The 12,900-nt window shown below is 38.8% G+C and overlaps 1 protein-coding gene across 1 annotated transcript in view; it reads right to left on the bottom strand.

The window, feature by feature from the left end:
- Window positions 1-12,900, bottom strand: part of MYBPC1 (myosin binding protein C1) — an 89,166-nt gene that overhangs the window by 28,276 nt on the left and 47,990 nt on the right. The window contains exons 12-21 of the mRNA XM_086461592.1: window positions 11,004-11,136; window positions 9,236-9,360; window positions 8,099-8,204; window positions 7,625-7,791; window positions 5,905-6,067; window positions 4,563-4,669; window positions 3,185-3,318; window positions 1,888-2,044; window positions 1,127-1,231; window positions 293-481 (exon numbers count right to left, since the gene is read on the bottom strand). Coding sequence (XP_086317718.1) covers window positions 293-481; window positions 1,127-1,231; window positions 1,888-2,044; window positions 3,185-3,318; window positions 4,563-4,669; window positions 5,905-6,067; window positions 7,625-7,791; window positions 8,099-8,204; window positions 9,236-9,360; window positions 11,004-11,136 — 1,386 coding nt within the window. The remainder of the gene's footprint in view (window positions 1-292; window positions 482-1,126; window positions 1,232-1,887; window positions 2,045-3,184; window positions 3,319-4,562; window positions 4,670-5,904; window positions 6,068-7,624; window positions 7,792-8,098; window positions 8,205-9,235; window positions 9,361-11,003; window positions 11,137-12,900) is intronic.

The raw sequence follows: 12,900 nt of genomic DNA, 5'->3' as shown, positions 1-12,900 counted from the left end.
TCTGGTCCTTAAAATGTGTTGATCATAATATTGACCATACCAGCCTCACCTATAGCATGTCACTGTTTTATTGTAGTGCACCATTTTTCTGTCTATACTTCCTTGTTTCTTGCTTATAGAAGGCTATACATCCTTCAGGGATAGACATATAGTTTATGCAGCACCTAATAAAGACAGGTCCTGAGCAACACAAGTGCAACAAGAACTACAGTTGTATAATTAGATGACTGTAATAATAAATTAATGACAATTTTCTAAATGCATAACTATCTTTGTGCTCTTGATTACTTACCTAAAGGAACAAAGGACTTCGAAGGCATACTTGGTTTGGAAATGCCTATTGCATTAACAGCAAATACACGGACCTCATAAGCAACACCTTCAATCATCTTCTTTGGCTCAAAAGTTGTTTCTTTACACAGTTCAAAATTCAACCTCATCCACCTGGAGCTTTGTTTCTTTTTTCTTTCAATGAAATAACCTATTGACCAAACAAAATTTTGTTACAGTAAGGAGTGGCATAAAGCTCAATAGCAAGGGGTCTGTTTTTTGGCTGCTCAAGGGTGTTTTTTCTGGATATACCTCAATATCCCCTTCTAGCCTCAGAGTGGTTTAGGGGTTGTTGTTAAATTTTTCCCATTGCAAGCTATCTGATAGTCACACAGTCATGCACAATTTTTTTTCAGACTTCATTTACAGCACCACTGTATTTAGTTCGAAGTGAAAAGGGCCTGATTCTGCTGGCCTTTGGGCCCCTCTGACTTTCCTCTTGGTTCAGTATATTGGAAGATACTCCAATGTACTCAGAAACTTGTTTCTGAAATTCCTGCTAACATTCAAACAGGCTAACTGTTCAAAGTTTGGTATTATAAAAGACTTTGTCTTTCAAAAAGGGGATTGATAATATGACAACATACAAAATGACAAATCTCAAAGCATTAGAAAAACAGGTATCTGATAAAGTCGAAGACTGGGTAGAACATTCTTTCAACTGGATACTCAAAGTGCAAGTCTCCAGGGCCTGAGCTAAACTCTGATCATATGATGTCCATTATTTGGGGTTTGTTTCTTTTGTCTATGTAAGAGCACCACCACAAAAATAAAGAAAAAAAGAAAAAATATGTACCTAGGATGGGGGATCCACCATCATTTGCTGGGGGTTCCCAGGTCATGATACACCAGTCTTCACCCACCTCAGTCACATTTGGTGCCTGAGGAGGATCAGGGACATCTGTTGTAAACAAAGAAAATATTTTTTTTTTTTAAAGAATAAAAAAATTTCTTCTTTTTGCATAGGTTGAAATAAAAAAAAAAAAAATCAAATAAGAAACAAATCTGAATAGTCTTTGAAGTGCAACAGGAGTTCCTAATGAGGAGAGAGAGAGAAAGAAGGTCTTTGTGGATCCTGGCAGGTGACTAGGAAGGGATAAATGCCAAGCTCTTCAGCACAGTCAAGACACTTGAGAGGCACTTGACAAGACAGAGCCCAGAGCCACAGGGAGAATGGAGAATGGAGAGTGGTAAGGGCAGTCTGAGGCAACTGCGTAAGTTTGGCTCCTGCAGCGTGAGGTGGAAGAGGGGTGATAATTAACTCCTACTTAAATCCAACGCTAAGCTCCTGTGTCCTTCAGTAACACTGGGCCTTAATATCCTTGCACCTCAATTCCACATCTGAAAATAGGGACAAACAAGGAAGTGGAAGTTTTCTGAGACTCTACAACAGTTTAGTAACTATGAAGGACAGCATCTACAGAAGAGTCCTTTCAGATAGAGGAAGAAGAATTTGTCCCTTCTTGGAGTGCAGAAAAGTAGGGTTCTCCAAGGAGCATCTATTGAAAGAGCTGTGATAAAAGACATGGCTTACGTACACTGTTCCACGTGACTCACCAACCACTTTAATGTTGATTAGAGCTGTGTCTTCCCCAGCCTCATTCTTTAGTGTTATTCTGAAAGGACCTGAATCTTCCCTCTCAGCTGTATCAATGACCAGACAGCTGCTGTCTGAGTATGTTTCTGCCCGTATTCTTCCGCTGTCTGTGATCCACTAGGAATCAAAGTAAGCAGAGGTAAAAGTCATATTTTCTGGATTTGAGAATCAAAATGCTCAAAAATCAAAATCTAGAGGCAATACAGGACACTTCAGCAAAAATACTAAAGTAACTGTAAGAAAAAACACACTAAAGTGCAGAATTTCAGTCACCTAATGATCACAAAAATGACAAAATAACTGGGGGACAAATAAATAACTTCAAAATACATTAACTGTTTAGTACTCAGTTCAGCCATTGCATCGCAAAGGAAAAGGCACCAAGCTTACTTGTCCTGTGAGCCAGAACATGCTTTCGTCAACGCTACCTGTCGTTAATTTGATGGAAAGAGAGTGGTGGATTCTCCCAAAAGCCAGACTGAAATGTAATTTGTTCAGTTTAAACATCAGTGTGGTGGTCAGTAGTTTATCCTCACAGATTTCAAATGCTGGCACATATTCTGGAGTAAGAGCTCTCCTAGAATAATTCTCTTATTTGGACAAGTTCACAGTGGTAATATTACAATTAATATTTGTAAAATAGTGGTCAGTGATTTGACCAAATAGGTCTGATGAATCCAGTAATAATAACATGTTCCACTTTCCACATACCACAATGAAAATTTATATGTGAAAACTGACTTTTTGATATTACGCAGCCAGGGACTGATCTGTGCAGTTTTGCAAGACACCAATTTCCCTGCCTGTTGTTTCATTGGAGACTTGACACTCAATCAGAATTTATCATTAATTTTCCAAAACCAGACCATATCATGGCTTCCTGTTAAAACCTGGCAGCCATTCTGGGCAGTATTTACAGAAGTAGTAACCATTTGGTAGATTTTCACTAGTTTTCTTCTGGATCTCATATGTCCCTCTCCTGTACAATTTATTTATAGCAAAACCATGATTTTTGCCTTTGTTTTTAGCCTTTACTAAAGCTTACATTTTAGCCTTTACTCAAAAAGATGCAAAAGGTACTAAATAATATTTATCCATTTTACCCTTCATTTTTAACTGAGAAGAGTTTTCTAGATAGAATGCATCTGCTCCTTATTTTCTACCATTAAAAACAATGTCTTCACAAGGCTAAAGGTTATTTTTTTGAAGGAAAAAGCCCATTGTTAAGATGAAGAAATGTGTATAATGACAACGTACCTTGTCCCCTTTACTCCACATGACTTTTGGAGTTGGCTCACCGGTGATGGGGATCTCAAGTCGTAGTTTGCTTCCTGCCACTACTGTCACAGTGTTACCTTCCCCAAGACCATCCAGGTGGAGTTTAGGAGGATCTGAAAAAGGAGAGATTGTCCAAATTTGCCATGTGGCTGCCACTCTGATTGTTCAGTGACCTGGCACAGGTCTGCAGCATAGAGAAACATGCTCTATGTTTTGTATTTTCTTGATATTTTTAGTCAACTGATTTTTTGTTTGGAAGAAAATTTGTGAAGAAAATTTCTTTTTAAGAAAATAGTTGTCTGGTGAAACATAAATCATGGCACCATAGAAATTTTGGAATAGTGAAACCATTAAAAAAAAAAAAAATCTGTCTTCCTGAGGCAGAATTATGTACATTTAGGTAACTTCTGAGGGAGATTTCCTCTAAGTGGCTCTTGAGAATTTCTGTTGCAGGCTTTCTACAACACCTTTTACCACACTTCAGACATCACTGTTCTTAACAGTTTAAAAGTTTTCTTAACCCAAATACTTCTTCTGAAAATGAACCGGTCACTTTTATTGTACTGAATATGTGCAGAGAACAACTGAAGAACATCCTCTTACAACTTTTTTTAAGGTATTGGAACTCATATTGGTGAGCATACTCTGCTAGTACCCCTTCCCTCTTCATTCTCCCTAAACCTTGCCAATACTAACATAAATATCCCACCTCTTTCAGCTTCAATAACAGAACATATCTTCTAAAACTTTGGTAATTTCTATTGCTCTCCTTTTGACTTCCAAGTTGCTGGTTGCAGTTAAAAGCCATTGAGAGATTGTTGTGGGAAGAGTCAATGCCATTTATTTTTGTTTGAAAGACCAGGATCATTAACAAGTCTTCTGTTTTGCTGAATGAATAAAGCTGGCCAGAAACATTTTGCTTTCTCTATTATCATTTAACATATTTAGGGAATAGGTAAATATGTACATATTCTACTAAACTTTTACCAAATTAAATCACATTTTGCAATCTCATCAAGCCAATTCTTCAAAGACGACAACACTGTGTATCTGAAAAGGGGATAGCATCAGGTGTTTTATACAGACTCTTTGTTGTGGTTTAGGTTTAGGACTGCAACATCAAGAAGCCTTCCCTGGGAGCTCCCCCAGGCTTGTAAACTATGACCAGATCCTGAGCACAGGCAAAGCGCTCTCTGACAAACTTGCTTGCACTTAGCCAAAACAGTGGGTTTTTCTCTGGTAGATGCCTGCTCAGAGGAAACAAACTGATTGTAATCAAGGATATTTCACACTGCTTTTAACTTCCAAAAGTCAGAGAAAGACATGTTATATGTAAGTCATTATGACATATACTTACCCACAACATGTACTTTGCATGGAATATTAATGTTGTAGGCATCTGGTACAAACATGTATTCACCCTCATCATCAACAACAGAGCTTGCTATAACAAACCTGTGGATTCTGTAAAACATTGAAAAAGAAAACAGTGTAGATTACTTTTGAAGGCTGCTTGAAGCTGTAAGGAAAACTCTGTGAAAAGTTTAGGAGATCTGTGCATGTCTAAAAATCCTTTGCTGGCTCCTTACTGGTATTTTAGCTGATTAAATACTGTGTGATTTGTACCAAATATGATTGAGACAACCACCAAATAATGTAACCAATTCTAATTTTTTTTTTTTTAACACAGAAGTAGAAAGATACAGGAGTGTAATCTTTGACACAGGGATTCTGTGCTGCTGCTATTAGATTGTAATTTGGTTGTTAAAGAAGAAATCTCTAGGTGGTCCCATTGTAGGAATATTCTGACTTTTGCTAGACCATCTTTGTGACAGGATCCAATCACTATTTGTTTGCCAGAATAAAGAAATGGGTGAGCAAAGCACGTGCTGCTCTTACAACCTAATCGGGTCTTCCAGTATGATGATATTTTTACTCTCCTGTGTGACCTGCTGTGGCAGGTTGTTCAAGTTAGGACTCACTTCTGTGCCATTCCTGCTTACCTTTCCCTCGCCTCACCCTGTGGTCCTACATGAGCTCCTTCATCTTATGTCAGACCAAAGTGTCATTGCACAGCTGGCACTTGTCCCTTACTGTGACTTAGTAAGTGTTATGGAGTCAATGCAAACATTTCTATTTAGGAGCATCTTCACAAGTGCAGTTCCCAGCTGTATGAATGGTCTGCTAAGCTGAAGTGATGGGGATGTAGTTAAAGGTAGGACCTGGTTTTGGGTTGGTTTTGTTCTTAAACTGACAAACTGTCCACGGAAAAGGACGGATTACAAATGCAAAGGGAACTGATATCTCCATATACTTTACATGGGCAGAGATACATGGTCTGAGTTGACACAAACAGAAGATATCAGAAAAGAAGACATTTAGAAGCTATATATTTTTAATAATGTCTACCAATTATTTTACTTTAATACATAATATCCCATATTAACAGCAACAGCAATGTCGAGAAAAATTAATAGCTTGAACTTAGATGGATCAAGGATTTGATTATTGTCCTCCACAGCCAAAAGACATAAGATGAAAGGGGGCAAGGAGACATGGCTTTTATGATAGTAAAAATAAATGTTTGAGAGACAGGATAGGCTTGATTACCAGGTAATTTTCAGTGAAGTAACCCATGTATTGGTCCATCTCTACAGTGTCATTCCTTCAAAAGTCAAGTCAACACACAACAGACTTACCTTCCTTTGTGATAAAGCTTTACACGGTCACTAGCTTCCACCAGTTGCCCATTTTTGTACCATTTCCCTTCCACGTTCTCAGATATCTCACACTTCAGGTGGATTTCCTGTCCAAGCCTCACAGTCTGGTCTTCTAGTGCAAGTGATATCTTCAGTGGTCTCACTTAGGAAAACAGAATCAGAGATATTAATACTAACATCAAACAATAGCTCATGATTCTGTCATGGAGCTGCTACTAGCCATCACAATAGTCTTCAAATCAGAAAAATGCCTCCAATAATAAAGTTCTCAAGTAGAAACACCAGTAATATGTACACGGAAGCTACATAAATTAACCTCTTTTCATGTTGTCTGATGCCTTAGAAAGGGTGATCCAAAACACCTGTGCCCTGACTAGGGAAACTCCATGGATATTGCCAGTAGAAGAACTAAGCCCAGGAGCATAATTTGAATGCGGTCTCCTCTCTGACGTTCAGGTGCTGGAGGCAGAGTGTTTCTATCCCCCAGAGTCCAGCAAGAAACTTTCAAGAAGTGAAAGACCTGTGTCCCCAGACCTATGCACGAGAAGGGATTACAACCCACCTTTCCTGGGATCTAACAGCAATCTAACTGCTCTCATAGCTCTCCCAGTGGATCTGAGATGATTTGGACACTTACCAAAGTGTCATCAGAAGTGGGGACTGTAGTTCTCAAGATGTTTTGTCAGGCTGGTAGCAAAGGCTGACTGGCCAGTAAGCTTAACTTCATACACTACTTATTCTCATGCTTGCTGAACTGCCTTGACTCACCCTATGAATACCCACAGATATCACTAGCTTTTGTAAAACGTGAGTCTGAGAACTGGTGCCCCGGTTCACTTCTACTTTCTGGAAGATTAGATGCTGTAGACCAGGGTCCAGGCTGAACACTACTGTACCATCTCTATGCAGCAAATATCCCTGACTATAATCTGACACAGGAAACAAAGAGTGGTGGGAAAGAGAGTGTTTTATAGAAAGCCAGTTGGAAAATCCTCAGAAGTTGCATGAAAGCAAAGATGACAGAGCTCAATAGCTGTGGAGGATAATTTCCAAACTGATAACAAAACAGCATGAATTGGTTGTGCTTAGGATGCCAATTTGTACACATAGTCAAAAGCAGTGTGAGTATTACAAAACAGTGTATGTTTGTGCATCATGTATGATAACTTTAGAGGATGGGCACATACATTTTGCTAAAAACCACAGTTGTTTTAAAGAGACATTGCACAAACAATACTGAGGGAGCTGCATAGTCATGTGTTTTTGCCTATGACCCTGATGCTTGTTAACAGTATGCCTAGTTATAGAACTGCTCGTTTTTTCCAACGTACTTTTTTTCTGATTTTGTCTTAAAAGCCTTAGTTTGGCTTTCCTGTGAAAACCTGAAAGCAATAAAGAAAAGCAGATACTTCCTTTGAAAATTTCACTTTTGCTGACCTATTTATTATATTTTTGGATGACTAGCTTTTTTTTCCATCTTAATGGAGTGACAGAAAGTTTTCAAGCAGGACTCTTTCATTGTTTGTCACTGCAAACAGCCTCTAAAGGAGATTTAGGAGACTGTTCTGGAGATTTGCAGCAAAGAAATCAGTGTGGAAATCTCGTTTTAACCCCCCAGGAAAAGGCAGTCAAATTATTTATTTCTGTAAACTAGTAAACTGTGACATAAGAATTCACAAGCAGGATGGATGATACTTACAATCAACTGAAAGCTTAGCTTCTGATTGGCCTCCAGTTGTCATTACTGAGTAAGTTGCAGTGTCATTTTTTGCAGCTTCCTCTATGATCAAAGTATGTTTTTTACCCTCAACCTTGATTCGATACCGAGATTTAGGTTCATTGGTAAGTTCTACACCATTCTTAAACCTAATGGAAAACAAAGAATTAGTATCTTTCCAATAGAAGTCCTGTGCAAATAAGACTCCCATAGACTGAAACTTCCAGAGAAGACTTTATGAGACTTAAGGCACAAGAAAAGGTTAAACAAACTCATCCATGAATGTGTAAGGATATTTTCGCTGTTGCTACATTTTTTAATAACATTTTCTTGAGATTTTCTTAACGATTTTCAGGTTTGTTAGTATAGAAAAAGCTGTCCACATTTTTGCCTACAATCAAAATATTCTGAGTTTTATTCTCAAGAAAAACAGTGTCTGTTCAAAGTGTGGCTTACCATTTCACATTTGCATCATCCTCAGACACTTCACAGCTCAGTTCTACTCGTTCACCAACATAGGTACTAGTATCCTCCAGGCCTTTGGTCACCAAAATTGGAGGATCTTTGGAAAGAGAAAATGACAGATTTACAATCTGAGAGAGAAAACTAACTGAAAGAGGTTTTCAAAATTATGCTATAGAAGATGATACTACTGTAAAACTCTAATATCAGTTCAGTGCATCTTTTTCTGCCTTAAATCAAAAAAACAATTACTCATTAATATGCTAGTAGGAAATGTGCTGAATAAAAAAATAACATTTGTTCAGATTAATACCTGCCTTGCATCCCATTTTATTGACAGTCCAGACAGGTCAATGTGAGAAGCTGACATTCCCCTTTTGCCTCCTACAGGTCCCTCTCATAAAGCTGTGTTTATAGCCCATTGCGCACAATGAGATGACCTGATGACATAACAGGTGCCCCTATTGGTTTAACCCATTCCTGCTGTCAAAACTTAAGTTTATTTAGTATCAAGAGATTGTACAACAGTTATGCTATGATATTTATAGGGGAAATGTGCTCTGTTATTTTAAATGGCTTTCCAAAACACTTTATGATTTTTTTCTCTCACTGGAAGTTTTGTTTTTCTGTTTATTTTGTTGTGCATGTGTGAGTAGTGCCGTGAATACTATTGGTAAGACTATCAACACTGTGGAGGCAAAAAGGGTGAAGAAATGACTACCCATTCATAGCTTTTGATAGAGTCTTCCCTTAAATCTGTACAGATGGAGTGAAAACTAACTGCTAGGAAGCCTGATCTGAGGGTACTTGAAACAGATCAGTTGGACCAAGAGTATCTGGGTCTCAGGTACCTATGTGTGATGTTAGGGAAAGCCAATGCTATGATAAACGAGTCTCCAAAATGGCTTTAAAACTATGAAGAGGGCCACAGCCCCACTAGATCCGAGTGAATAGTATGAAATCAACCATATCTCCATTGCAGGGCTTTCACTACATTACTAAATACAGGATGAGGAAAAAAAAGGTCAGAGATCACAGAAATACAGAGTGATCCAAAGGGCTGCTGATTCAAATACAAAGAAGTCACACCAATTTACAGCAGGTGAAATGGAAGCAAGCTGACATAGTTACCTCTCACAAACAGTTCTGTGGAGCATTTCTCATCACCAGCTGTTACGTAATAGCGAGCATCATCTGTCATCGTACAATTATTGATGAATAAAATTCGCTGATTACCTTTATGCTCAAAAATGTATCTGTTTGAACAGGAATGAAGCAAAGATATATTAGCAAAACTGCCAGACCCCTTTTGTTTTATGTCAAAAGTGCTTTAGGGAATATTAGAGGTGAAAATCTTTTTTACATAGAACTAGAAAAATTGTCCCAGGAAGCAATTTCCAAGATTCAACAGAAACTGTCATAGACTTTTTAGTAAAAAGAGATGTAGTGTGGAGTGGCAACGAGCATCTTCTGGCTTGTTTCAAAATCCCAGCCTTGGGTGATATGAAAAGAATAAAAAAAAATGAGCAGGCTCTGAAGGATGGCAAATAAAATGGAGTCTGAAACTCTAGATGAGTAAAGATGAAAATAACCAGTAACAGGACACCATCCTCATTCCAACACTCTTAACATTTTTCTGAAGTATAATAATAGTCGAAGTTAAGAAGTTAATATTATTGGTAGGCCAGATGGCACAAGGATCAGTAATGGGATATGGGGTTTTGGTAATGGGATATGGAGCCTTTCACCTTTATGTCACCATTTTAGATCTGCTCCAGGTTTGTAATGACCAAAGCTCATTAGCATCTGACAGCTGCTTCAGCAGCCTGGATGAAATGCACTGGAGCATTCAATCCAGGTCCTTATACTGGAGAGGTATCCATATAGCTTCCTGAGAAGCAGTTCCGAACTGCTCATGGCAGATGTAGGGGCTAAAGAAAAGGTACCCTGTTATTATGCATTTTTGTCACCTATGAATATTAATCAAAATCCTTCACTGACTTTTACAGCAACAGAATGAAGGAAATCTGCCCCTTCTCTGTAAGAGGGCTTTTGCTAATTACTATTTTTTTTCACAGGGCCAGAAGAGAAAGTTGCTAGGGTTTTTTGCTGCTGAGAAACATTAGAGGAACATTGCATTGTTGTGCATTACTGTTTACACATTGTCATTCCTGGTTGTGTCTGACTGTGGAATGGGATTTTCTGCAGCTGGTTGAAAGAGCCGGTTGTGTCCACAGTAGAGACTGGGCTCAACTTCCAGATATTGCTCTACCTGTACTTGTGTCCACGCCTGAAAAGCTAACTCTCTGGTAAAGCCAGAGAGTAAACCAATATGCAGGTGATACAGATGATGAAGCAGCTTGGGTACCCTAGGCCTGTTGCACGTGACTGAAGTCACTTCAAGCTAATGCAGGTTGTTGACTTCAGTCTGAGCGTTAACTGGTTCGTGGAAGGTGAAACAAACCTCTCTCCCCTTTCCTCAGGTGGTTTATAAGCCAGGTGGGTAAGTATGTGATGTTAAACATCTCTCTTCTTAGCACTCAATTACTGTAGAAAGATTCTGACCTCCTTCAAACATAGCACTGAGGGCAAGTGATTTATTTACTCACAGTGCTTCCCAATTTTTAAAAAACTGCTGAGTAGGAAGTGTCTCCATGTTTTGTTGAGAATCTTTAATTCTTTGCTTTTGAGGCAAAGGAGCCAATCTGCATTAACATTTAGCATACAGTGGACTTCTCTGGATCATGAGCAGTGTAGCATCATTTGCATACTTCTCATGTATAATGAAAATCAGTAATAAAATTGGTGCAACCTGAGCAAAGAGAGATCTGTGCAACACACTTGTTAAAGAAATACATGTATACCCGTTTTATTGGTTACATACAATAAAACCACTTACTTTGCACTTGGTCGTATTTCTTGGCCATTTTTATACCACTTGAGTTCCACTGTTGGATCTGCTAGCTCCACCATGAACCTTACTTTACCTCCTTTGTCCACCTGATATGCGGGATCAAGACCTTTGGCAAAAGCTGTTGTGGAAGTCGAGTATTATTATAGAAGAAGGTCAGAAAACAAGAATATGAATGCTGAAATGACATTGCATAAATCTCATCAAAGCTGTCAGAGTATATGCACACAATGTTATACATCATTCTGTATTCTTAGGCTAGTCCACATGAATCAGCTTATCTTCTATAAACATTAGAATAAGTGCAAAGCTATGCAGATCTGATTATCCCAACCAAGTTCGAGCTTGTATATCTTCATGACTTTGCAGTGTGACTGTATTCTGAATAGGATTGGGTAGACGTAGCTTTGATAGCTTGCTGAGAAGTGCTAGGTGGTGTACAGCTGGTGCCATGGAATCATTTACAATGAATCTGTTACAAAGGGCTTCTCTATTAGCACCGCCGTGCAAGTGAAAAGGGAATTTTCAGCTAAAATTCCTATTGAGCTTCACACTATCAGAATAAACACATTGGTTTGTCTAAAAGCCAAATTAACTTCTCTGATTCTTTCTGTAGGTTGAGAGGTGTGCATTGCAGTTCCACTTGTCATAAATGCTACAGGTGGAAAACATTTGCAAAAATATTTGAAACCAGACAAAAGTCGACAATCTGAATCCTAATGGGGCTTTTCAAAAAAATTCTTTGAGATGTGCAAATGTAGGTGAAGTTGTTCTGGGCAAGGTAAGGCCAGGTGCAACTCAAACATTTCAAAACACTTTAACATCAACATTTAGGTATTGCCAGCCACAAGAGTTAGACCCAGAGGAGCAGATATCTGTGACAGAGAAATAAATAAATGGTGCCTCAAACAAATTTGCCCACAGCTAAGTTATCAATGTCTGCTAAGGTTTATGTCATGCATTTATGTCCGATTGCAGGAGACTGAATGTATTGACACAATAGGAGTAGATATATGAAATCTCAAAAGGATTTTTTTCATATCTTGTTGCAGTGTAAATTTTTCCAATTTGTAGTATACATGCTGTGAATGGGAAGAACACCCTACTCTTATCCTGTGACTACTGTAGACATTTTCTGCAACATCTAGAGCCTCTCCTGCAGGGAAAACCCTGTCCACTGAAAAATCCTGATATGGCTGGCAGCTCCTTCCTACTCAAAGGGAACTGGGGAGAGAGACCAGACAGGCTGATCCCAGGTGCTGAGAGATGCCTCTTTCCCAGTAAAACTTTCAGGCACTTCCTTGTGATGCACCTGGGTAGGGATCAGCTCTTCCTGCCAGCCATGCAATTCCTGTCCCAGCTTCCAGCCCTGCTCCAGACTTCTGGGGGAAGGTGAGGAGTTTCTCTCGGCTTCAACCCCTTAGAGAGCTCCGCTGAATACAGAAGCTGCCCTGGTGGCTCAGTCAAAGCCCATTGACTCCATTTCTTCCTCCCTCAACTGTGTCCAGAATCAAATATGCCAGCAAATGAAAAATACATCTAAAAATTAATGTGTAGTAACTTAACACTTGTTATGATGTGAGGTAATGGATGAGGAGAGAGGATAATATCAGGCAGCTGGATTACAGCTGGTTTTGTGGAGGATTTCACCTATACAAAAGTGACTCCTCCAGGAAACCAATGGAACAACAGGTGGATGCATTGCATCCAGTTCTGAAATGCTTTCTAGGAACAAGCAAACGCCACAATAGTATAATGTATCTATTATACGTTATGTGTTGTATTTATACGTGTGTGTGTATGTATTATGGCACATATACATATATTTTAGACACACATATATATAGGTACACATACATATAAACACATATCTATATTTATGTAT

The sequence above is a fragment of the Leptosomus discolor genome, chromosome 1 (genome assembly GCF_034619465.1).
Source record: "Leptosomus discolor isolate bLepDis1 chromosome 1, bLepDis1.hap2, whole genome shotgun sequence".
Taxonomy (NCBI): Eukaryota; Metazoa; Chordata; class Aves; order Leptosomiformes; family Leptosomidae; genus Leptosomus; species Leptosomus discolor.
The sequence above is the reverse complement of the archived record's forward strand: the minus strand, read 5'-3'. Positions and strand labels throughout refer to the sequence as shown.